The sequence below is a fragment of the Ranitomeya imitator genome, chromosome 3 (assembly GCF_032444005.1).
Source record: "Ranitomeya imitator isolate aRanImi1 chromosome 3, aRanImi1.pri, whole genome shotgun sequence".
Classification (NCBI taxonomy): domain Eukaryota; kingdom Metazoa; phylum Chordata; class Amphibia; order Anura; family Dendrobatidae; genus Ranitomeya; species Ranitomeya imitator.
In genome coordinates this window covers 515,298,413-515,325,100 of record NC_091284.1, presented here as the reverse complement: position 1 = coordinate 515,325,100, position 26,688 = coordinate 515,298,413, and the positions used below count along the sequence as shown (strand labels likewise).

Here is a 26,688-nt window from a genome sequence, read left to right as displayed (position 1 = left end):
ATTTAAAGAAGTTGTCGTATGAACAGCTTTTGTCACCTGTACATGGATGATAGAGAGTAAATGTAAAATTGCTGGGGATCCAGCTGCTAAGACCCCACCCTATAGCAGGTGAAAGTAGGAATAGTGGCCATGTGTATCCACTACTCCCATAGACCGCGATTAAATCAATAGTCACATATGAACTTCTCCACTCTTATCAGGCAGATGACTTCAGAACTTCCTTTTCTGTGATTCTGGAGGACCCAGTGGTGGACCCAAACCAATCATATATTTATCACGCATCTTGTGGATAAGAGCCCAGTGTTGCAAAGCGCATCTTGAATGGAGCTGTGGTGTGCATGCTCGACCTTGACTCTACTTATTGCCCATTGGACTTTGGTAAATAGTCAGCTTTCTCCAGCAGTTCCATTGATAATGAATGGAGCAGAGGTTAAGCAATGCACCTCTTCTCCATTCGAAATAAGACTTTTCAGAGCCCAGTTCTTGGGTTCCAAGGCCCAGTCAGGATGACTAGTAGTCACACCCTCTAATATTTATGGGATAACTTAACTTGATGCCTCTACAATGTGGCAGTCATTACACAAGCTGTCCATCTGCTACAGAATGGTGAATAAACTTAACACTCTCATTTACAAAGCTATCCACAGTTCTGAACTGCCCTGCATCTCCTTCCTCATTGGTCTATCACCCTAACTGTGCTCTCCATTCTGCTCATGACGTAAGACTATCATTCTCAATATCCAAAAACTCTCATTGCCATCTTATAAACTTTTTTCACGCTGCACGAGATCTCTGAAATGCACTACCCTGGACAATTCATTTAATTCCTAGCATCCACAGTTTTAGCCACATCCTAGTAAGGCTGGGTTCCCATTGCATTGGTGCAGTCCATTCAACGCATGTGTTAAACGGACTGCACCAACGCTAGTGCCTTTTAAAGATCATGTTATGCGATCGCGATAGCGCAGATGCTCCACCTACGCTATCGGTGTCGGACCCGGAAATTCTGCAGACTGCATCCGAGGGTCCATCACAAAATGACAGCACATCGCTAACGCATGCCGATTATGACATGCATTAGCAATGCGCTACATAATGGCAGTCAATGGGTGCGCTGAGGCATCCGTTACATAGCATTAGTGCCGCTGTGTAACGGATGCCGTCAGCGCATTGCCATTGACGCAATGTGAACCCTGCCAAAGGCATTTTTTTACACTCATCTGTCACCTCACTAATCACCTCACTAATCTAACTGTTTCCTTTTTGCCTTTCCTAAATTTTCCCCAGAATCTTTTCCCTTACATAATCTGCTCACATGCCCTCCATACACTCAAGAGCACTCTATCTGTACTTCTACACATACTGACTGGTGACCAGTTCATGTAGCATTATTTGAATATCTTACAAAGCCTACAGATATGACTACAAACTATTTAAAATAATAGCTTCGTTCTACCAAACAATGACTGTAATTTTCTTTATCATCTTTCATACTGACCCTTTGGCTTGCCGCTAACATTTGCAGGTTATATATTTATTTGAATACCCTATTTATTATATTGTCTTGCTGGACCATACAATAAAAATACATTTCAGTCATATGTCATTTCAGTCATAAGTCGTATGACTGCAAGTGTGAACAGAATCATATCTAGCAAGCTTTGCTCAGGGTATTTTATCCATCCATCCATTTGTGTGCTGACCGCAAGTGTGAACAGATTCATATCTAGCAAGCTTTGCTCAGGGCATTTTATCCATCCATCCTGTGTTATTTTTATTTTGTATTTTTTCCCTCTGTTTTTGGTTTCTGATTTAAAGTGTTCAAAGCTATTTTTTTTCTTTATTCCTCTTTCCCACTGTTTTATGGCTTTGTTCAGCATTGGTTGTTTACCCTCCATAGTAATGCCTGCTCTGGCCTTCTTCTAATTGGTTGATTGCTGATTGGGACCATTTGGCTCCTGATGCTAGCAGTCACTCCATTTCATATATATTTAGTGTGGCTGGGATAGGACGCGTGCGTGTTCGCGTGTGCAACAGATTATAAGTGCGACAGTTTAAAGTGCTTGGCAGTTAGAAAATGGCAGTTGGACAGGGCAGGAGACAGGTAAGGTGCATAAGTTTTCCAAACAATCATGCTTCTTGGTCAGTCGTACTACATTATGCATTGATCATATCAATCTGCTTCTTATTTGTTTTTACTTCTGCTTTCTCACAACTCGCCCACCCTTTAACATATTCTGGGCACTATCTCTATATCCACTCCTCCCTTCTACCCTCTCCCATGTTGAACTCTGAGGCTCTACTGACATTTCTTACCCACTCCAAACCAGCCATTACCACCATGCAGCACTCAAAACGTTCATACAAATCATCCCACCACCTGCTCTTCCTGTTTTTTCTCCTTCTACTAGTTGCAGGTGACATCTCCCCAAACCCTGGACCTCCCTCCACCAGCATACCTTACTCTCCTCCAGCTACATATAGAAACCCTGCTAATCTTATTAACATTCAGTTCATGCCTTCTCCTATTGCTTTCCACTGTGCTCTCTGGAATGCACGGTCTGTGTGTAACAAACTAACTTACATTCACGATCTTTTCCTCTCTAACTCTCTTAACCTTCTGGCTATTACAGAAACCTGGATCCAGCACTCAGACACCACTGCTGCTGCCGTGCTCTCGTTTGGTGGGCTGAAATTTTCACATACCACCAGACCTGAGAACAGACAGGGTGGAGGTGTTGGTTTACTCCTTTCATCACAATGTGCTTTCCAGGTCATCCCCCCAGTTCCCTCACTTACATTTCCTTCCTTTGAAGTCCACGCCATCAGACTCTTTAAGCCCTTCCCCTTGTGGGTGGCAGTTGTTTATCGCCCTCCAGGCTCCTCCCACCTGTTTCTAGACCACTTTTCCACCTGGCTTACTCACTTTCTATCCTGTGACATCCCCGCCCTCATCATGGGAGACTTTAACATCCCCATCAATGATCCCCTCTCCCAATCTGCCTCTCATCTTCTTTCTCTAACTTCTTCATTCAACCTCTCACAGTTTACTAATTCTCCTACGCATGAGGACGGGAATACTCTGGACCAGGTTTTCTCCCGTCCCGGATCGCTGCACGACTTTACTAACTCCCCTCTCCCGCTCTCAGACCACAACCTTCTTTCCTTCTCTGTCAAGAATTGTCTCCTCACCCGGGATACCCCCACTTACCACACTTATCGGAATACACGTACCATTAATACCCAGCAGCTTATGGACAACCTCCACACATCTTTAGCCCCCATCTCCTCACTCTCCTGTCCAGACTTAGCATTGTTACACTTCAATATTACACTGAAGAATGCCCTGGATGAAGCAGCACCTTCTACACGCAAAAAGACCCGACACAGACAACGGCAGCCCTGGCACACTATGCAAACAGACTGTGTGCAGAGCGGCAGTGGAGAAAATCTCTCTTAGCAGAAGACTTCGTCCACTATAAGTTCATGCTCAAAACCTATAACTCTGCCCTTTCTCTGGCCAAACAATCCTACTTCACCACCCTCATCACCTCCCTATCCAACAACCCAAAACGACTTTTTGAAACCTTAAACTCCCTCCTGAAACCTAAAGTACAGGCCCCCATCTCCAATCTCAGTGGTGAGGATCTGGTCACTTATTTCCTAGAAAAAATCTACCACATCCATCAGGATATCTCAGCCCAATCTCCTCAGTGCCTGGATCCCCTTCCCTGCCGCACCTCAAGCTCACTAGACATCTTTGAGCCTGTTTCAGAAGAAGAAGTTTCCAAGCTCCTCGCTTCTGCTCGGCCTACAACCTGCAATAGTGACCCCATTCCTTCACCTCTCCTGCAGTCTCTCTCACCAGTGGTCACCACTCACCTGACTAAAATATTTAACCTCTCTCTAACCTTTCCTTCATCTCTAAACTCCTGGAACGCTTGGTCCACTCCCTTCTAATCCGCTATCTCTCGGATAACTCTCTTCTTGACCCCTTACAATCTGGTTTCCGCTCTTTACACTCCACTGAAACTGCCCTCACTAAAGTCTCTAATGATCTAATAACAGCTAAATCCAAAGGTCATTGCTCCCTGCTGATTCTCCTGGATCTCTCTGCCGCATTTGACACTGTGGATCACCAGCTCCTTGTCACCATGCTCCGCTCCATAGGCCTCAAGGACACAGCCCTCTCCTGGTTCTCCTCCTACCTCTCTGACCGCTCCTTCACTGTATCTTTTGCCGGCTCCTCTTCCTCTCCTCGTCCCCTTACTATCGAGGTTCCGCAGGGCTCAGTACTGGGCCCCCTCCTCTTCTCTATATACACTGCCCCTATTGGACAAACAATCAGCAGATTTGGGTTCCAGTACCATATCTATGCTGACGACACCCAATTATACACTTCTTTCCCCGACATCACCCCTACTCTAATTCAAAATACCAAGGATTGTCTGTCTGCTGTCTCTAACATCATGTCCTCCCTCTATCTGAAACTAAATCTCTCCAAAACTGAACTACTTGTGTTTCTCCCTTCTACTAACCTCACTCTACCCAACATCGAAATTACCCTGGAGGTTTCAACTATAACTCCCAAGCAGCATGCCCGCTGTCTTGGGGTGATATTCGACACCGAACTTTCCTTTACTCCCTATATCCGATCACTCACTCGCTCCTGTCACCTGTATCTTAAAAACATCTCCAGAATCCAACCTTTTCTCACCTTTGAAACTGCTAAGACTCTTACTGTCGCTCTTATTCATTCTCGTCTGGACTACTGCAACTCTCTTCTGATCGGTCTCACTCTTTCCAAACTTTCTCCTCTCCAATCAATCTTAAATGCGGCAGCCAGGGTCATATTTCTGTCCAGCCGCTTCACTGATGCCTTCATCTTGTGCCAGTCATTACACTGGCTACCCATTCGCTACAGGGTCCAGTATAAACTCATCTCTCTCACCCACAAAGCTCTCCACAGTTCTGCACCGCCTTATATCTCCTCTCTCATCTCCGTCTATCACCCTACACGTGCCCTCCGTTCTACAAATGACCTAAGACTAACATCCCCCGTAATCCAAACCTCGCACCTCCGTCTCCAAGACTTCTCTCGTGCTGCGCCAGCCCTCTGGAATGCAGTTCCCCAGACGATCAGACTGATACCTAGCCCCGACCTATTCAAGCGCGCTTTAAAAACCCATCTCTTCAAACAAGCCTACCAAATCAACTACTCAGTAAACTAACTTTGTCCTGTTCCCTCCTTCCAAATATTATCTGCATGTGAATCTGCACCCTACTATCCATCTGTCTCCACACCCTCCATGCACACGATAACTGCACTTGATACTTGACTATTGCACTTAAACACACGAGGTGATGACCGGATCATGCAGCATTATATGAAAATCCCTATTTATTATAATTGCCAGACCTGAAATAATAAGCACTTTTCACCTATTGTGTTCCCCCATTTCCTTGTAGAATGTAAGCTTGCGAGCAGGGACCTCACCCCTAATGTCACTGTTTAAATTGTCTTAACTTGTACTGAATTTATTGTCTGTACATGTCCCCGCTTATTGTAAAGTGCTGCGGAATTTGTTGGCGCTATATAAATAAAAATTATTATTAAATTATTATTATTATTATATGTTACTCTGTAATGTCTGTTATTGTCTGTACATGCCCCTTCCGAATTGTAAAATGCTGCAGAATATGTTGGCGCTATAGAAGTAAAATTGATTAGTTCTGGGAATACTTCTTTATATGTGGCATGGAACGATGCAAAATATTCAAAAAATCAAATATTCCATAACTACACAAAGAGTTACATTTAAAAAACGATGTTTTGAACAGCGCTCAATTGAAAAGAGTCACAAAAAATGTACCATTATGGCAAAAGTTCTAACACAACTTTTACAAGGACACAAGTTACACGTGATGAATTGGGTAACCATAATGATTAATGTGGACCATTCTGGCCACAATATGTTACACCTGCTTTCAGTAGTGCCTTGATGTGATATCATGATGAAACAGCCCTTCATGTAAAATATGTCATCTTGTAGCTATTGCAGCCTGGGGACTAGCAATTCCGTTGTTGCTGCTTGTGTTGTCAGTTTCCTTTCTGCCTGGAGTGAGTGCAACAATGTAGCTATATTCTGTTCCTTTCACCTCTATAAAAAATGGCAGGCAAGATGTTTTATTCTGTACTGAAGATTTCAGATACTAGTTACAGAAGTCAACAAACATGACAAGCAAACATATTGTTTCTACTTACATTGTAGAGAAGTAAATTCAAGGTGCTGATGAATGTACCATTCCCATCTCTTACAGAAATAGCAGCTGAAGATCTGCATTTAAAATCATTCTCCATTAAAATCATTTCTATTATGTACAGTATTGAACATTATTTTCAGTATTTTGCCTTGTGTTTATAGATTAAATACAATTTTATTCTGGCATTTGTATATTTAATGACAATGCAACATAATCATATTTATATATAACTGAAGCATATTGAAAGATACAATACAAATGTCAGTGTATTAAAAGGTCTGGATGTCATGATTGGTAGACTGAAATTAACATGTCAACACACACAATGAGATTTGACGCTCGCGAGTCACACGCTATGATTTCAGATGGTAATGTGGCTGCAAATTTATTAAATTGGTGATTGGACAATGAGATATTTTTGCAATTATGCCTGGGGATGTAATGAAAGATTGTGAGACAAAGGACTTTCGCATTTTGAAAATAATTTTGCAAGCTGATTAGAACATTTCTATAAGCCGCAGGTAATTTTTTACAAAGACTATTAGATGCTTAACAGGGGAGACATATTAATTGCAGCTTATCTTGAATTTTGTGGTTACTAAAAGCTTTGTCACTGACAATGAAGACACTAAAGGTAAACTATCACAAAAGTATAAAATGCCTTTTAATGCACTTAACATTTAAGAGGTTTTTTTTGTATTTAAAAAGTACAAAGTTTACATCCCCAAAGTCTCAAGTTGCACAACTGCTATATCCATGGGAATACACTTGTTCTGATTTCTCTTATTTTTATAACGTAGACCTTTTATGAATGCAAGTCGCCACTACGTGTTAAAGAAGTTGTCCAATCTTAAGCTACAAGTCTTCAGTCACTCTACGTCACTGCAAACATGTGAATCATCACATCAAGAGAACTTTGTGAGGATTCTCCCGTGCCGTTGCTGAAAGTGGACAGTCATATGTCTGTAATGTTATTTGTGTGCTTCAGTGCACTTGCATTGTGTGAGACAATGCCCATGTAGTTGTCATGTGAGTCGCAATGTGAGAATTTACAAGCCTACAATCAGTTTGCTAAGTTGGCAGATGAGGGGGGTGCCAGGACAGGGGTAGCACTGCTGCAGCAATTCATGTCCTCTGAAAGCCGGAGGATTGACTGCTCCAGAAGGAAGGAAAAAAGGAGAGCAGGGCAGGCCAGGCAGGTGCTGGTAGTGGGGGACTCAATTATTAGGGGAACAGATAGGGCAATCTGTCACAAAGACAGGGATCGTCGAATGGTGTGCTGCCTACCTGGCGCTCGAGTCCGACACATCGCTCATCGGGTGGAAAGATTACTGGGAGGGGCTGGTGAGGACCCAGCAGTCATGGTGCACATTGGCACAAATGACAAAGTTAGAGGTAGGTGGAAGGTCCTTAAAGATGATTTCAGGGAATTAGGCTGCAAGCTGAAAGCAAGGACCTCCAACGTAGTATTTTCCGAAATACTGCCTGTACCACGTGCCACGCCAGAAAGGCAACGGGAGATTAGGGAGGTTAATAAGTGGCTCAAGAATTGGTGTAGGAAAGAGGGGTTTGGGTTCCTGCAGAACTGGGCCGAATTCTCAGTTGGCTACAGGCTCTACGCTAGGGAGGACGGGCTGCACCTCAATGGAGAGGGTGCAGCTGTGTTGGGGAAGAAAATGGCTAGAAGCTTGGAAGAGTGTGTAAACTAGGGATTGGGGGGGAGGGTATTCATTTTATAGGAGGGGAAGATAGTGCAGATAGAGACCTCGGCACAAATAAGGAATATGGGGGTGGCGGTGGCATGGGGGGTGGGGTTAGAACAGTTAATCATTTAAGAATGAATAGAGGTACAGAGAGGAACATCAAGTGCATGTGAATTAGAATTAATGTTGTTGGAGCATAATTATGACATGGTGGGAATATCTGAAACGTGACTGGGCTGTTAACTTGCAGGGTTATAGTCTGTTCAGAAATGACCAAATGGATAGGCGAGGGGGAGGGGTGTGTCTATATGTAAAATAGTCCTTAAAACCCATCCGGCGTGATAATATAGGTGAATCTAATGAAAATGTAGAGTCCCTGTGGGTGGAGATAAGGGGAGGGTCAAAAAATAATAAATTACTGATAGGGGTTTGTTATAAATCTCCAAAAATAATGGAAGCAATGGAGAATATCCACGTAAAGCAAATAGATGAAGCTGCGACTCGAGGGGGAAGTCATTATTATGGGGGACTTAAACTACCCTGAAATAGATTGGGGAACAGAAATCTGCAGTTCCAGCAAAGGTAATTGATTTTTGATAACTATGAGAGACAATTACCTTTCACAACTGGTTCAGAACCCAACAAGAAGGAGGGCACTGCTAGACCTAATATTAACCAACAGGCCAGACTGCATATCAAATATAAGGGTTGGGGTCACTTGGGGAATAGTGATCACAAAATAATAAGTTTTCATGTATCCTTTAATAAGATGTGTAGTAGAGGGGTTACAAGGACACTAAACTTCAGGAGGGCAAATTTTCAACGGATGAGAGAGGATCTTGGTGCAATTAACTGGGACGATATCCTGAGACATAAAAATACACAAAGAAAATAGGAAACATTTATTAGCATCCTTGATAGGACCTGTGCACAGTATATACCGTATGGGAATAAACATACTAGAAATAGGAGGAAACCAATATGGCTAAATAGAGCTGTAAGGGGCGCAAAAAGTGACAAAAAGAAAGCATTTAGAGAATTAAAGGAAGTAGGTAGTGAGGAGGCATTAAATAAATACAAAAAATTAAATAAATTCTGTAAAAAGCAAATCAAGGCAGCAAAGATTGAGACAGAGAGAGACTCATTGCCAGAGAGAGAGTAAAAATAATCCCAAAATATGCTTTAACTATGTAAATAGTAAGAAACTAAAAAATGATAGTGTTGGCCCCCTTAGTCTGAGTGAAATTGTGGATGAGGATGAGGAAAAAGCCAATATGCTAAATGACTTTTTTTCATCAGTATTTACAAAAGAAAATCCCATGGCAGACAAAATGACTAGTGATAAAAATTCCCCATGAAATGTCACCTGCTTAACCCAGCAGGAAGTACGTCGGCGTCTAAAAATCACTAAAATTGACATATCTCCGGGCCCAGATGGGATACACCCCCGAGTACTGCAGGAATTAAGTACAGTCATTGATAGACCATTATTTTTAATCTTTAGAGACTCCATAATAACAGGGTCTGTACCACAGGACTGGCGTATAGAAAATGTGGTGCCAATATTCAAAAAGGGAACAAAAACTGAACTCGGAAATTATAGGCCAGTAAGCTTAACCTCTACTGTGGGTAAAGTCCTGGAGGGCATTCTAAGGGATGTTATGCTGGAGTATCTGAAGAGGAATAACCTCATGACCCAGTATCAGCATGGGTTTACTAGGGACCATTCATGTCAGACTAATCTGATCAGCTTCTATGAAGAGGTAAGTTCCGGACTGGACCAAGGGAACAATGTGGACGTAGTGTATATGGACTTTTCAAAAGCTTGTGATACGGTGCCACACAAAAGATTGATACATAAAATAAGAATAATGGGGATAGGGGAAAATATGTGTAAGTGGGTTAAGAGCTGGCTCAGGGATAGGAAACAAAATGTGGTTATTAATGTAACACACTCGGACTGGGTCGCGGTTAGCAGTGGGGTACCACAGAGGTCAGTATTGGGCCCTCTTCTTTTTAACATATTTATTAATGACCTTGTAGGGGGCATTCAGAGCAGAATTTCAATATTTGCAGATGACATTAAACTGCAGGGTAATCAATACAGAGGAGGACAATTTTATATTACAGGATGATTTATGTAAACTAGAAGCTTGGGCTGATAAATGGCAAATGAGCTTTAATGGGGATAAATGTAAGGTCATGCACTTAGGTAGAAGTAATAAGATATATAATTATGTGCTTAATTCTAAAACTCTGGGCAAAACCGTCAATGAAAAAGACCTGGGTGTATGGGTGGATGACAAACTCATTTTCAGTGGCCAGTGTCAGGCAGCTGGTACAAAGGCAAATAAAATAATGGGATGCAATAAGAGAGGAATAGATGCACATGAGGAGAACATGATATTACCTCTATACAAGTCATTAGTACGACCACACTTAGAATACTGTGCACAGTTCTGGTCTCCAGTGTATAAGAAAGACATAGCTGAACTGGAGCGGGTGCAGAGAAGAGTGACCAAGGTTATTAGAGGACTGGAGGTCTGCAATACCAAGATAGGTTATTACTAGTGTTGAGCGATACCGTCCGATACTTGAAAGTATCGGTATCGGATAGTATCGGCCGATACCCGAAAAGTATCGGATATCGCCGATACCGATATCCGATACCAATACAAGTCAATGGGACATCAAGTATCGGAAGGTATCCTGATGGATCCCAGGGTCTGAAGGAGAGGAAACTCTCCTTCAGGCCCTGGGATCCATAGTGAGGTGTAAAATAAAGAATTAAAATAAAAAATATTGTTATATTCACCTCTCCGGCGGCCCCTGGAACATCACCGCGAGTCACCGGCGTCCGGCAGGCTTCTTTGTTCAAAATGAGCGCCTTTAGGACCTGCGGAATGACGTCGCGGCTTCTGATTGGTCGCGTGCCGCCCATGTGACCGCCACGCGACCAATCAGAAGCCGCGACGTCATTCCACAGGTCCTAAAGGCGCTCATTCTAGGAATTTATCTGAGGAATGACGTTGCGGCTTCTGATTGGTCGCGTGGCGGTCACATGGGTGGCACGCGACCAATCAGAAGCCGCGACGTCATTCCGCAGGTCCTAAAGGCGCTAATTTTGAACAAAGAAGCCTGCCGGACGCCGGTGACTCGCGGTGATGTTCCAGGGGCCGCCGGAGAGGTGAATATAACAATATTTTTTATTTTAATTCTTTATTTTACACCTCCGATACCGATACCCGATACCACAAAAATATCGGATCTCGGTATCGGAATTCCGATACCGCAAGTATCGGCCGATACCCGATACTTGCGGTATCGGAATGCTCAACACTAGTTATTACACTTGGGGCTATTTAGTTTGGAAAAACGAAGACTAAGGGGTGATCTAATGTTAATGTATAAATATATGAGGGGACAGTGCAAAGACCTTTCTGATGATCTTTTTAATCATAGACCTAAGACAGGGACAAAGGGGTATCCTCTATGTCTGGAGGAAAGAAGGTTTAGGCATAATAACAGATGTGGGTTCTTTACTGTAAGAGCAGTGAGACTATGGAACTCTCTGCCATATGATGTTGTAATGAGTGATTCATTACCCAAATTTAAGAGGGGATTGGATACCTTTCTTGAAAAGTATAATGTTGCAGGGTATATGTACTAGATTCCTTGATAGGGCGTTAATCCAGGGAACTAGTCTGATTGCCGTATGTGGAGTTGGGAAGGATTTTTTTTCCCCAAAGTGGAGCTTACTATTTGCCACATGGGTTTTTTTTGCCTTCCTCTGGATCAACATGTTAGGGCATGTTAGGTTAGGCCATGGGTTGAACTAGATGGACTTAAAGTCTTCCTTCAACCTTAATAACTATGTTACTATGTTACATAGTGTGGCTGTAGACTTGTAGCTTATAAATGGACAACCACTTTCATTTCCAAGTGATAACTGTCTTGAAAGTGTATCTTTAATGCTGCAATATATGTGACATTTTCAATTAAATGATTACAGCAAATATATTTGATAAATCAGCAAAACCTGATAATTTCTCATAATGAAGTATTTTCATAGCATTTAAGAACTTTTACATAAGGAAAAGTAGGCTGTTTATAAGTGCAAGTGCTTTAGATTATCATCACTGAGTGAATGTGCTTGGTTACACTCAGATAGTACCCGAGCATCTGGGTGTTCAGATGTGCTTAGTACTCAATAAGCATTGGCTGGTTCTTGGATTTGAAGCTCAAATTCCCTCCCCGCATGGTTGGCGCTTGTTACACAGCCAATAAACATATGGGATTGCCTACCAATCATTGTAATGCCATAGCCATCTTGGTAGTGGCATTACTGTGATTGACTGACTGCATTACCTCACGAGAGTTATAAAAGGACAGGCATCACCATGCTCAACTCAGTAACGCCATTACACAGCTCAGGGACAGTTGTGATTGGAAGGAGAGAGCAGTTATCCAGACCTGTGTGTGTACATTTTAATTAATGAGAGTGCTCATATTAACAGTCCTTCCAAGGGCTTATTCTGTGCTTTACTGTTTATATCAGATACATTCTACATTTAGCCTAGGGACTGTTGCAGAAGCAGGGAGAGTGGCAGAATACAGCCTCTAGGCAGGGCGTAGGGCTTTGCAGTTCACTGCTAAGTATATAGCTGCTGCACGTGACCACATTCTTTTTTTGGGGGAGTGAAAAAATTGACTATATTGCCATCCATACAGTTTAATGTGCTTAGTGTTACATTATGGTGATATATAACACTCCCCAAAAAGTTCAAAATTGTTTTTCTGGATTCAATTAGTCATCCATACAGTTTAACATGGTTAGTGTTACATTAAGGTAGTATATAAAACTCAAAACGTTCAAAAAAGTTTTCGTGATTCAATTAGTCATCCATACAATTTTTGTATTATATTACTCTGTTATTAACATCCCTAAAACTGCTTTTCCTGCTGCAGGTGACTTTTTTTTATTAAAAATTAAATTGGTTTTCAGAGACCTAGCAATTAGAAAATGCACAAGGTGTTCGATAAGTGATAGGGAAGTAAAAGTGCAGGTGATGGTGCACGCAGATGCCGAGGATGTGGGACACATGTGACTACACCTGTTGGTGGAGCACAAGAAACATGACCATCAATGACACATGGCTTTCTGTTCCATTTTTGCAGGGAGGCACAGGACACCACTTCTGAAACCACACCAGTGCAAACAGGTGGTTGGTTAGATAGCAGATAATGCTTCCAGAATGATTGTCAGCACCACCCAGTCATCCACACAGTCTACTACCACAATCCAACAGTCTGGATAACTTAATCCTCACTCTGATCATCCTTCCTCCCACCATGTTGAGTCCTAGAAGACCAGTGAACCCACACATGGACACTCTGAGGAGCTTTTTAGAACATAATTTCTTGATTGTGGCCTCTCACCCTGCATGTTTCAAGAGGGACAGGAGGAGATGTTGTGTAGTGATGCAAAAAACTTGAAGTGGCCATGGTCACGATAAAATGATGGTGAGGAACGGTACATTTTGTCTAAGGAGGTAGATGATGAGACACAGTTGCCGATAATTCATGTTGTTCTTAAGTCATCAAATCAGGAGGATCAGGATGCGACTGTGAAAGATGAAGTGGTGGATGACAAAATCACCAATAAAACCTGGGAAGCTGGCATGAAGAGCGAGGCCAGCAGCGCTGAGTGGGAGGGATCGGCAGCACCGAAACAGGCAGATAGAGGCAGTGTTCTGACGGGAGGGAGAATGCAGGCAACTGTCCTGCAGAGCACAGACTCTCGTTAATTTCTCCATCATAGGGTTAGATGTTCCTCAGTCTGGGATTTTTATAAAAGAGAGTTCTAAGACAAAAAAATGGAAATTTTCAACCTGTGTCATACCAAGATCAGCAGGGTCTGACCACTAAGAGCCTAACCACCACCAGCATGATCAGCCACCTGTCATGTAAACACCTGATTTGGTAGGCCGAAAGCCTGGGTTCTCAAATGGTGCCAGGGCATGATGTCGCTGCCTCTTCCCCTTTTCTAGGTACTTTTCTAGGTACTTTCAAATCCCCCTTCCATGACACTGGCACAGATGCCTCCTACATTGCACCTGTTCTTGCTCAAACTTGTCCCTGCTCGGCGATCAACTGTCCCTACCCCATGCCTTTGAATGCAAAAGAAAGTTCCCTGTCACCTATCCACAGGCCCAAATGCTAAAGTGGCACATTTCTAAGCTGCTTGCTATGAAAATGCTGCCATTTAGATTTGCAGACATGGAGGATTTCCGCCAACTCATGGCAGCAGCTGTCCCTCGGTCTTCGGTCTCCAGTTGCCACTATTTCTCCCGGTGAGAAGTCCCAGCCTTGTACTAGCACATGTCCAGGAACATTCCCAGTACCCTTACCAATGCAATTACTCGGATAGTACATTAATGGCAGACACGTGGACAAGCATTTGTGGCCAGGGACACTACATTTCCCTGATGGCACACTGGATAAACAGTGTGGGGGCTGGGGCCAAGTCCCACTCTGACACAGCATATGTGTTACTGACGCTGAGGATTGCTGGCCCTACTTCTATAAGGGTGTTCTGCACCTTCTACATCAGTTACTGAACCCCTTCTGCTCCTCCTTATCCTCTATCTTTGATGTGTTATCTCAGAACATGTCATCCACATCAGCTTGAAGCTGGAAGCTCTGCAGCACTGCCTTAGTGAAACGGCAACAGGCTCTTCTTAAACTAATATGTCAAGGAGACAAACACAATGTGACAGAGTTATTGACAGGAATAACAGGCTAGAAAATTCTGTAGCTGAACCTACAACCAGGCATGGTTGTGTGCAATAATGATCGTAATATGTTAGCAGCTGTGAAGCCTAGAACACATGCTAAACATGGTTGTTCAGTCGTTTATGAAAACTAGCCCTATTTGCCAAAGCTTCTGGTCAAGGTACTCCACATCATGCTCATTTCCGCAAAAAGCCCAACAAACAGACTCTCCATGCATGTGTTGTGACTGTCACACAGCCGTGACACATTCAGCTGTGGAGCCAAACAGCTGATCAGCCAGAGCAATCCAGGAAGCCATGTTCACTCTGCAGCTTATTCGGTAAGCGCTATAGATTGCTGAATAAGCCCTGACCTGATCAAATTTGCTCATCTCTAGTTGCTAGCTCAACAAAGGCTAGTACCCACACAAGCTTTGTCCCATCTCTCCTACATGGATGGGATAAGGAGGGGAATGAGGACGAAAAAATGGAGGAAGAGGAGATGGAGACTAGTCATAATGGTGGAGATAGGAAAGTGTTTTCTGTAGGGAGATTGGCACATATGGCTAACTTTATGTACTGCTGCCTTTCCCATGACCCTCTTGTTACATTCATCTTGTTATCTTCAAGGATCTATGGAATTCTGTATTACTCTCCTTATCATTTTTTTCTTGGGTTTGCATTTCATGCAAAGCCTTTATGAGTGTAAGAGTACATCAATTACACTTTCAAAATATTTTAAAGAGACCCATAAGTTGTTGCCTTCAAGGGTATATTGATGACTGTGTTACCCTACTTAACACTTATTACTGGCTTTGCAATGTGTAAAGTATAGAACTAGCACAAATACACTTTCTTATTTTTTTTACAAGGCCCTGCAGTTAGAGCCTTCAAGGGTATATAGATGACCCTTATAATTTTTTTCTGGCTTTGCACTGTGTTCAGAGCCTTTATGCGTGTAGGAGTAGTTAAAATACATTTTCTTAATATTTGAATGAGGCAATACAGTTGGTGCCTTCAATGGTGTATGGATCACCCTGGTTGCAATCTTTGTCAGGATTTGCACTTAGCGCAGATTTTTTATGTGCGTTTGAGTACCACAACTACACTTTTTTCACAATATTTGAATGAGATGCTACAGTTGGCAAATTCAAGGGTCTATGGTTGACCCTGCTTGTAATTTTTGGCAGGCTTTGCACTTTCTGCAAAGCTCTCATAAGTGTAGGAGTACCACAACTACACTCTGTTCACAAAAACTGAATGAAATACTACAGTTGGTGCCTTAAAGGATGCATGGATGAACCTATATGTTATTTTTGTCAAGCTTTGCACTTTGCATAGCTTTCATTAGTCTAGGAGTACCACACGTGACAATTTGAGCAGAATGTGTATAAGGTCCTCCTTTATGTCTGTTGCAGGGTGTATCTGAGTCCATCTTCCATCAAGTTTTTTTCAGTTCTTGCTTCCTTTGTAAATACATTGCAATGTCCAATTTTTTAATAAAAATTTTCGTTTTGATTTACTTATTTTTTTAATTCTTTTTAAATTTTGACTTACATACAAGTCATTGTACAGGAAACAATGTTTATTAGCACTTTTTTCTTTAAACTCCAATTTCTCATCAATTTTGAATGTTTTATTGTCACTTCGTAATGTGGAGTAAAAGTGTGACACTATTGTTCTCAGCAACGATCTGGGAGTCAGAGATGCTTCCAGAAGTCTTACTCATGCTGTTCTCCTTCCATTCAGCACGTTTTTCATCCATTTCAGCAATTTCACTGCCCCCTAGTCCTCCTTGTGGGGTCTGCCTGAAAAATTCTTGGATTTCCCATTGACTCCCATTATACTTTTAACTCAAAACTAGCATTAGCAATTGCTCAGTACGAGTAATGCGTAGCGATGAGCGAATTCGTTTGGAAAACTATTGCCAAACATAAATTCGTCGTTAATATGGCACCTTCAGATTCGTGATGAGAAACACAAGCAAAATTTTAGAAAATCAGGAAAAATCTGTAACATTTGTTAAAAAGTGCGGGACAATATTTGTGTTGCCACAAAAGTATTTTCCGCACTTTTGCAATGATTATGGTGGTGTATCATGAGCGTTTGGCACGTGTTTGATGAGGGGAGTGGGTTTGCAGAGCTCAGAGGCGCAGCGTGCTCTGTAAATTAAAAAAAAAAATGTGTGTGCACATTGCGGCTAGCCAGTCAGGGTGCAGGAAACATGTACAATGTCCTGATACAACGGCTTAAGTCATAGGCTGCTGAAATGGCATGTCGCTCTCCATACAATGAGCAGACATCTTGTTTTAGAGCCATTTGGACACTGTAACAGCGCAGAGAGGCTGCTCCTGATGCTGGCACTGTTAGAAGCTAGATTTTAGCTAGTTAGCCAGGCAGTTGCTTCTTTCAGATAGTTAAGATAGGTAGTGTACTGTGTGGCTGTTAAATAGACCTTCCAGCATTTTTTTCTACCATTACTGAGGTCCACAAATCTTGTAATTTTACAAATTTTGTAATCTTGCCTGAAGAAGGAGCCACTGTGCTCTGAAAGCTTGCAAACATATTATTTTCTGGTTAGCCAATAAAGGTATCACTCCTAGAATACTTCTGTCATCATTGGGCAGAAAAATATTCACATGAGGTCCACAAACAAAGACTGCAGTGCACAAGTCATACAAGTGTGTTGTGCGCTGCTTCTATTCTACTCCATGTATGAGTATAGCTTTCTAAATCTTATTTTTTCACTAGATAAATGTGAAACAGCATGACATATCCTACTTTGTCATTTGGTAGTACGGTTGGCAGATCACACTAAATATAAATTACGATGAAGTGCGGTCACAACCCGCGATCTACTGTGCGAAATGGAAAACTGCAGCTAATGTTAACAATTGTGAAACACACAGTGAGCGATAGTTATCTCGCAGTTACATGTAACTCAGTGTATAGCACATGAGGCTGTGTCACTCGCACACAACAATGGAAAAGATGCTCTGGAGTAGAGCTGTGTCACTCGCACAGAGTATCAGAGCATGTATGGCCCTAAACACAATCTCAGTTAACCTCACAGGAGAACAGAACCCTCACAGGAGCAAGGGAACAGGTAGTGGACACAATCACAGCATGTGCATGCACACAAACTCCTCTCTGGAGGTGCCGGAATTCTAAAGCTATACGCCTCCCCTGAATTCACCCAAACTCCTCTCTGGAGGTGCCGCAATTCTGCCATGAGCACACGCAAACAAGTCCACACTACTATTATGTTCCACACACACATATGATATAAATGATCTTAGCGTGCCGACACGCACTCCAGGAAACCTTTTATATGTTCCTGGTCAAGTCCAGTCAGACAGGACCTTGATCATGGACAAATCAAGAACTGCCACGTCACCCGAACAGCTGATGACTGACCACCAGTGAGAGGTCGCCACCTCATGAGCATGCTCAGTAGGGTGATTTCTGGACTTAGTCTCTGGAATGCCTGTCCACCGCTGCCTACTGCTAGTTGCTATAGCTTTGGCTGAAGAGCCAGCAGTAACCAAGCAAACAGCATGAGCATGGGCAAGATGCTGAGACTGATATCTTTGCTGAGCAGCTTCCACTGTGGCTGAAGCATAATGGGAGACTGCAGAGGCAGACAAGGCTTGGGATCTACCCTGTGCAGTGGGAGAATACCTTTTGCGCATGAAGAAATATTTTTTGGGGACAGTTGCTAGAGTGATTCTCCATGCCATATCTCACCTTATTTAGTGGTGGTGAAATTCCACAGTGTGCATAGCTTCTACTGTGCTCCATGCACAAGTATAGCATTCTAAATCTTTTTATTCACTAGCTAAATTTGAAACAGTCTGCTGTATCCCACAATGTCATTTTATGTAATTAAAAAACATTAAAAACATTAATAAAAAAATATATATTTTTTCTATTGCAAAACGTGATACAGCCCATTGTATCCTACGTTGTCATTTTATTCGGTTGAAATTAAACTGTCTGCAGACCTCACGTACTTAACAAAAAAAAATTTCTGCTGCTAAACTTGATACATGCCAACATATCCCACATTGTAATTTTGTGGCCGGTTAAATAGCTGTGTGTGCAGAGCTGTTGCACATAGTAAAAACCAACATTTTGGGTGTTTTACAAACATGATAGAGCAGGCTAAATCCAAATTTGACACTGTTTGGAGCATATCTTCTAGGTTATACAGGTGTCACCCACACTTAAAAAATTCTTCTGGTAATAACGTCATACAGGAGGGGACATCTCACTTTGAAATTGATTGTAGCATCTAGTCTGTTATAGAGACCTAATCCACAGGCACCAAAAAAAGTCTTCTGTTACTAACATCGTACACTAGGGGATATCTCACTTTGAAATTGTTTGTAGCATCTACTCTGTTATAGAGGCCTAATTTACAGGCCTCAAAAAAAATTCTGTTCCTAACGTTATACAGTAGGGGACATCTCACTTTCAATTTGTTTGTAGCATCTAGTCGTCTATGTTATAGAGGCCTCATCCACAGGCACAAAACAAATTATTCTGTTACAAACGTCATACAGTAGAGGGCATCTCACTTTGAAATTGTTTGTAGCATCAAAGCGGGGGTTCTGTCCTCGGATGTACTATTCCGTCCAAGGACAGAAAGGGGTTAATAACCTGCATGTTCATATATGCAGATTGATATGTTGACCTTACTTACAGATTCTCTTTAAACATATTTGAAAAGAATGGTAAGATTTGATATCACTAAAATGTGTGTCTCACTCTGCATAAGTGTAAGAGAGTTGTGCAGGGCCAAGCAAAAAAAAATTATCACAATTAGACTATCTGTACATCTCTTTTTATGTTGAGTATTGAGCTTCTACAGCAATGTATGAAGCCCAATACTAAGATTTGTGCTTGTGTGCATGACAAATAGACACATTAGCAATAGAAATGAAAAATTATGATTTTTTTGTTGTTGCTGCATTATTAATTAACCAGAATGTTCTAATTAGCTGAATTTAAAAAAAAGAAATAACATTCATTTCAAATTTTCAAGAAGTTCTTTACTTCATAATCAACTAAGTCATATCAAGATTATTAAAATAATGTTAGCAAATGTAAGTAAAATATAATTTACCAATTTTTCCATTACCCTAAGCCAAATTACTTTATTTTAATGAAAAAATGACTTGGTGGAAATATATTTCAGAAAAGTTTGTAACAGACGTTTACATATTTTAAATGTATACTTACGAAGCAAGTTGAGTGTTGTTGACCAAATACTCCAATGGATAACTGCAGCTGAATTTGTACAAAAGCCCAGGCAAATAACTAATAATTGTTGGAGGGTCAGGCGTGTCTATATATCCTGAAATATTTCCTATTTGTACGATTGATACATTCCCATAGGCATTGACTCCTGGTACGGTTGATACCTGTTGGTGAATTACCGCGAAGCAAAAAAAATCAATTTGAAATACCGTAGTTAACAGAATTCAGCATTACTATTAGGCATTAGCTATGTAATAACATAGGCTAAGAAACCGATGTATTGATTTTCAATGCATATTAGTTGTGCAGGGAAGAAGGCTGTTGGCTAAAATCTTGCGATAAATGACCCCGTCCATCCTCCCTTCAATATGGTGCAGTTGTCCTGTCCCCTTTGTAGAAAAGCACCCCAAAAGTATGATGTAAGATTTTCTCAGAACAGGAACATTATTTTTAAACACATGCTATTGTGGAGTTTAGTTTTATTCCAAGATGTATTCATTTAAATATACTTTTGCTAGTGACAAACCCCCTTTAATATAAAATAAATCCACATGAATCAGATATAGATTACCCTTACTTATTCAGTAGAGAAAATTAAGACAGGGTAGGAGTATCTACAATTCATTACTGATATAATTATGGGTACTAAGCACAATTATATGTTTGGTGGTGATAGTCACATAACAGTGGCAAGAAAAAAAAAATCTCACATATTACACCCCTGACACCAAGGATTTGATTGTGACTAGGCATTGATGGTCTAACGTGTGCTTATGTATCAGTTCAGATAGTTCATAGATTCTAGAATTGTCTCAATATACACTGGAACCTTGTGTCATAGGGCTGGATAGTCTGGAATGTCATAAAAAAAGTTTGTATGCCATATTTAGCTACAGAGACATCCTTATTATATGCATTAAATTGTCTTAAAAATTATTTTTCATGTAAGCACATACAGTATTATACATATATGTATCTATACTGTTTAATAATGTCAGATAAAGAAGGGTCAGGGTGCCCAATTAAGCAAATTGTAATTTTCTTTTACTTACCCTTTCCCTTCTTTTCAGTCCTCAGCCACTTTTTATTAAAAAAGAGCCACGAAAAATAAAAAGCAATCCTAAAAAATAAAACAAATATTTTTAAATCCACGTTTCTTTTTCTTGATCACAACTCAATTTTTTATTGCGTTTTTCTGTTTCAAAATCCTACTGCAAAGTTTAATTATGATTTAATTTATCACAAGTTGCTAATGGAAAAGAAACTAATGCATTCCAAATTTGTGAAAGAAAAAAACTGTTGGATCAAGAAGAACAATCAAATGGACTTACAAATATTTGTTATTGTCTGTAGACATTATAAATTTATACAGTTAGGTCCAGAATTATTTGGACAGTGACACAAGTTTTGTCATTTTAGCTCTTTAATAAAACATATTCAAGATACAGGTATATAATCAGTTTGGGCTTAAAGTGCAGACTCAAAGCTTTAATTTGAGGGCATTCACATCATAATTTGAGTAAGGTTTTATGAATTACAGCTTTTTATTATGTAGCTGCCTCTTTCTAAAGGGACCAAAAGTAATTGGACAATTATTTCAAAAGCTCTCTAATGGGATGCAGAAACTATTTGCATGTTAATCTATTATCAAGTAAGCAGGTAAGGGATTAGGAAATTATTCCAGGTGTAGCATTTGGAAGCTTTTTATGTGAACCCACAACATGTGGTCAAAGGCACTCTCAATGGAGGAGAAACAAACTATCATTATGCTGTAAAAAAAAAAACATCAGAGAGAAAGCAGAAATGATAGGAGTGGCCAAATCATCAGTTTGGTACATTCTGCAATAAAAAGAGCACACTGGTGAGCTTGGGTACTCAAAAAGGCCTGAACTACCAAAGAAGATAACAATGGTAGAGGATTGCAGGTTCCTTTCCATGGTGAAGAAAGACCCTTCACAACATCTACCCAAGTGAAGAAATCTCTCCAAGAAATAGGTGTTTCAGTATCTATGTCTACTATAAAGAGATGACTTAATGAGAGCAAATACAGAGAGTTCACCACCCGGTACAAACCATTAATTAACCTTAAAAATAGAAAGGTCAGATAAAACTTTACTAAAATCATCTAAAGAAGCCCGCCCAGTTCAGAAAAGGCATTCTTTGGACTGATAAAACTAAGATCAACCTGTACAAGAATGATGGGAAGAAGAAAATATGGAAAAACCTTGGAATGACTCATGATCCAAAGCACAACACATCCTGTGTAAAGCATGGTGGAGGTAATAGAATAGCATGGGCACGTATGGCTTTCAATGGCACTTGGTAACTAGTGTTTATTGATGTTGTGACTGAAGACAGAATCAGCACAATAAATTCAGAGCACCCGAAATTGAGGAGCACCCGAAGTCCCATGTTATAGCGGTGTGTGAGTGTGACATCTAGCAACATGTTTTAAACACCTGAATACGGTCTAGAAGATACCTTAATATTAGGGGCTGTGCCACTCATTTCTTTTCTCTTTTTGGATTGCAATAAATTCAGAGGTGTACAGGGCTAAAGTTTCTGCTCATGTTCATCCAAATGCAACAAGGTTGATTGGACGATGCTTCACAGTACAGATGGACTATGACCCAAAACATACTGCAAAAGCAACCCAGGAGTTTAAAGCAAAGAAATATTCTGCAATGGCCAAGTGCATCAACAGATCTCAACCCCATTGAGAACGCATTCCCCATGCTTAAGTCAAAGAAACATTGTTAATTTTAATCAATATATCCTGGAATTATAATATCTTCCACAATTGGATGTGTTTATGGAGTGCCCCCAGACACAGGGCCACGGGGTACTCGATCCGGGGTTGTCACGGTGGCTAGACCCAGTCCATGACCCTGCTAAGGGATGTCCAATGAAAGGTGGTGGTGCGTGGTGCAAGGTGTGAGGAATAACGAGGACACAGGGTTGTAGTCTCTTTACCTTTACTGAAGGCTTCGGGGTCCGCAATCCAGAGCACTGCTAACAGGGCTGGCTGAGACCGTCCGGTCCGAAGGCACATCCAGAGTTCCCTTTACAGGTGGGAATCAGTGTCTACCTCCTAGCACATGTGTTTAGTAGTCCTTCCCTGCTGAGCACCATGGGATAGTCCTCACAACTGTTGTATCTATTCCTTCTCTCTCTCCGTCCCCCGGTTAATATGGCTAGGATGCACCTTTATGACAGGCAGGCCTGGAGCTATTCTGGGACCCTAGCGACGCCCCTCTCCCACAATTGCCTCCTATGTCCGTTTAGGTGATTTAAGTCAGACAGCCAACCTGTAATCAACTGTCCTGCCGCTGTTTGAAGTAATGCGTGGAGTTTGTTACTTCCTCGGTGCTCCGGCCACCGGCTACGCGCCTCAGAAAGATGTTGCCAATCTCGGGGCACGACTCCTTCTGGTTCTATCTCCTTCATACTATGATCCCACTTCTCACTTCTCTACAATATCGTTCTCTTCGTGTCCTTTCTTGAGATACCGCTGCAAGGTAGTGCAGGCGCGGTCCCGTAACAATCTGTCCTTTCTGCTAGGTACCTGCCAGATTCCCAGTTCTGACAGGTCCTCCCTGGAGCTCTCCCAGGCTGCGTTCTGACCTAACTTCCTATCCAACCCCCAGTTTTACCAGTGTGAGGAGTGGCCTAGTACATAGTGCCTTTTGCTCCCCCTGGTGGCCGGAGTGTGAAGTGTAGTGTGTGACTGTGATACCTGGTCAGGTGAACTCCTTTAGTGCAATCAGACATAACATCGCTCCCCATAGTGGCAGAGCGACATTACTGCAACGACCAGGACTCTGGGGCGCTGCACTCCCCCCCGTTAAATCCAGTACTCCCGGACTGGGAAAAGAAGAATAACAATACATGTTAATAGAAAACACACAAAATTTTTACATACTATGAACAAGTAAATATAACAGTGCTTTCCGTTATGGAAGGTAAGGACGCTTGAACGTTGCAAAAGATTGGTCATGCACAGTCCATGACTCCCAGTTCAGTAGGTGCAACCATAGAACAGCAGGGACCCCGGGTAAACAAAGGGGCCCCTGTGAAAGTTTTGGAGTGATTCACTGTCCATCACACCATTGTCCATTTTTAAACCTATAACACAGATATTTACACAAGCATTTTTAACCAAATAGCAACTAGCGTTAATATCTCCACGTTTTATAGCGAAGTGGAGTCTGATTCTGGGTGCTACGTGTAGACCTTCGCAGTGCAGGGGTGGCTATTGGCCTAACCGGGTCCGCTACTCTTGCTATCGCTGGTGTAGTGCACTGTCTTCTAGCTACACTTCTAGTGAGTCTGGGCAGCACTGGCATGCTGGAGTTCTCAGTGCTGACACTACTAGTGGTGGGCATGGCAGATTTACCGATGGCAGAGAAAGGGCCCGCTGGTTCGATCATTGGCATCGCATCTTCTGGTGGGGTCGGCTGCTCTTGCGGGTCCAGATGCCCTAGCACCACATTTAGTTCTGGCGGTCTCAGTTGACGAAACGTTAAGCCAGGTACCACAATGGCCTGATTTATTTGAGTCCAGGACTGGGGAAAATCGCCAAGAGCAGTGTGTATCATCTTCTCCTCTTCCACGGCGGAGAAGTCCTGGGATCTGTTTCCCCATCTTTTAGCTTATCAGGGCATATTTTCAGGTGTTCTCTGGATACGGCTGTTGAGGTCTCCCCTCCGTCTTTACTGATGAGACAGACCTTCATATTGTCGAAATCGGAGGACAGAATGGTATACGGTTCCGCTTCCCATTGATCATCAAGCTTGTGTAGTCTCCTCTTTCATTTGAGTACCTGCTCACCAGGTGACAATGGAGCCATGGGAGCATACTGGTTGTAGTCCCTCTCTTGCTTCTGTCTTGCTTAAGCAAGATTCCTTTCTACACATTCCTGTACTTTGCAGTACCTTTGCTGCCTCTCGGTATCCCAATCCGCATCTGGCGATATATCTTCGGGGGTCAGGACCCCCATGTCCAGATCGACGGGTAACTTGCTAGACCTTCCTCGCTTCAGGTACGCTGGGGTGCAGTTGGTGGAATTCACCGGGATGTGGTTGTACATATCTACCAAGTCTGGTAACATTGTGGGCCACAAGTTCTGCTCCTCTACAGGTAAGGTCTTCAGTAAGTCGATCACCACTTCGTTCATCTTCTCACATATCCTGTTGGTCTGTGGGTGGTATGGCGTGGTTCTGATCTTCTTACACCCGTACAAATTGCAGAACCCCTGGAACACCTCCGCTTCAAATGCTGGCCCCTGATCTGTCAACACCTTCTCCGGGTACCCATGGGGTCTACAGAAGTACTGCTGGAAGGTTTTGGCAGCCGTCCTAGCCGTTAGATCTTTGACTGGTACGACTACCAGGAATCTGGAATAGTGGTCCATAATGGTGAGAGCGTAGATATAACCTGACCGACTAGGTGTTAGCTTTACGTGATCCAGCGCGACCAACTCGAGCGGCCATTTGGTGATGATGGGCTGCAAGGGAGCCTGTTGTCTGTCACAATCCTTCCGGCATAGGCTACAGGGGCCACACTCTCAACACCACTTCTCGATGGCTTTCTTCATGCCGATCCAGTAGAACCTCCCACGGAGTAGCCTCTCCAGCTTCCTCCATCCGAAGTGTCCTGCCCCATCGAGGTACGCTCCCAGGACCATCGGCACATCTTGTCTTGAGACCACGATCTGCCATACCAATTCGTGAGTGCGGGGGTTGATGCTCCTTCGGCACAGCTTGCCATCGTGAATAAACAGTTTGCCCCTCTCCTTCCACAACTGTAATGCCTCCGGTGGATCATCCGGGCCGGGATGCAAACCTGCCTGCGTCAGGAGCTCTTTCACCCGACGGACCGCAGGGTCACCATCCTGGTTCTCTGTCTAACCATGGTGGGGCAGGGGATTCAACGAGGCGCCCTGTTTGTTTCTGCGCCTGTTCTCCACCTAATGGGAACACTGAGTTGCCTTGGGGCGATGGAAGGAGGGCAGCTCTACTTCTTCAAATGCTTCTGGATCTTCCTCCGTTTCAGGCAGGTGAGGCATTCGGGACAATGCATTGGCATTCGCATTCTTGTGCCCCGCCCGGTACTTGATGGTGAAGTCATAATTGGACAACCGGGCCATCCACCGCTGCTCCAAGGCACCGAGTTTAGCTGTGTCCAAGTGCGTTAGTGGATTATTATCAGTGAAGACGGTGAATTTTGCTGAGGCCAGATAGTGCTTGAACCTCTCTGTCACGGCCGAAACGACAGCGAGTAACTCAAGCTTAAAGGAACTGTAGTTGTCTGGGTTCCTTTCAGTGGGGCGAAGTTTCCTGCTGGCATAAGCGATTACTCGTTCCTTGCCCTTCTGGACCTGGGACAGAACAGCTCCCAGCCCCACGTTGCTGGCATCTGTATACAATACAAATGATTGGTCGTATTCAGGGTAGGCTAGTACTTCTTCTCCCGTCAGTGCCGATTTTAAGCAAGTGAACGATCCTTCCAGTCCATCGTTCCAATCCAACGGGGTATTCTTACCCTTGGGTTTCTTGGGCTGGCCCACCAACAGGTCTTGCAACGGCGCGGCCTTCTTGGTGAAGTCCTTGATAAACCTCCGGTAGTAGCCCACCAACCCGAGGAACTGCCGGACTTCATGAAGGTTACCAGGCTGCGGCCAGTCC

The 26,688-nt window shown here is 42.6% G+C and overlaps 1 protein-coding gene across 1 annotated transcript in view; it reads right to left on the bottom strand.

The window, feature by feature from the left end:
• LOC138672189 (zona pellucida-like domain-containing protein 1) overlaps positions 1-26,688 on the bottom strand; it is a 282,724-nt gene that overhangs the window by 170,680 nt on the left and 85,356 nt on the right. Inside the window, exons 3-4 of the mRNA XM_069760197.1 lie at positions 19,985-20,166; positions 6,266-6,338 (exon numbers count right to left, since the gene is read on the bottom strand). Of these exons, the coding sequence (XP_069616298.1) occupies positions 6,266-6,338; positions 19,985-20,166 (255 nt within the window). The remainder of the gene's footprint in view (positions 1-6,265; positions 6,339-19,984; positions 20,167-26,688) is intronic.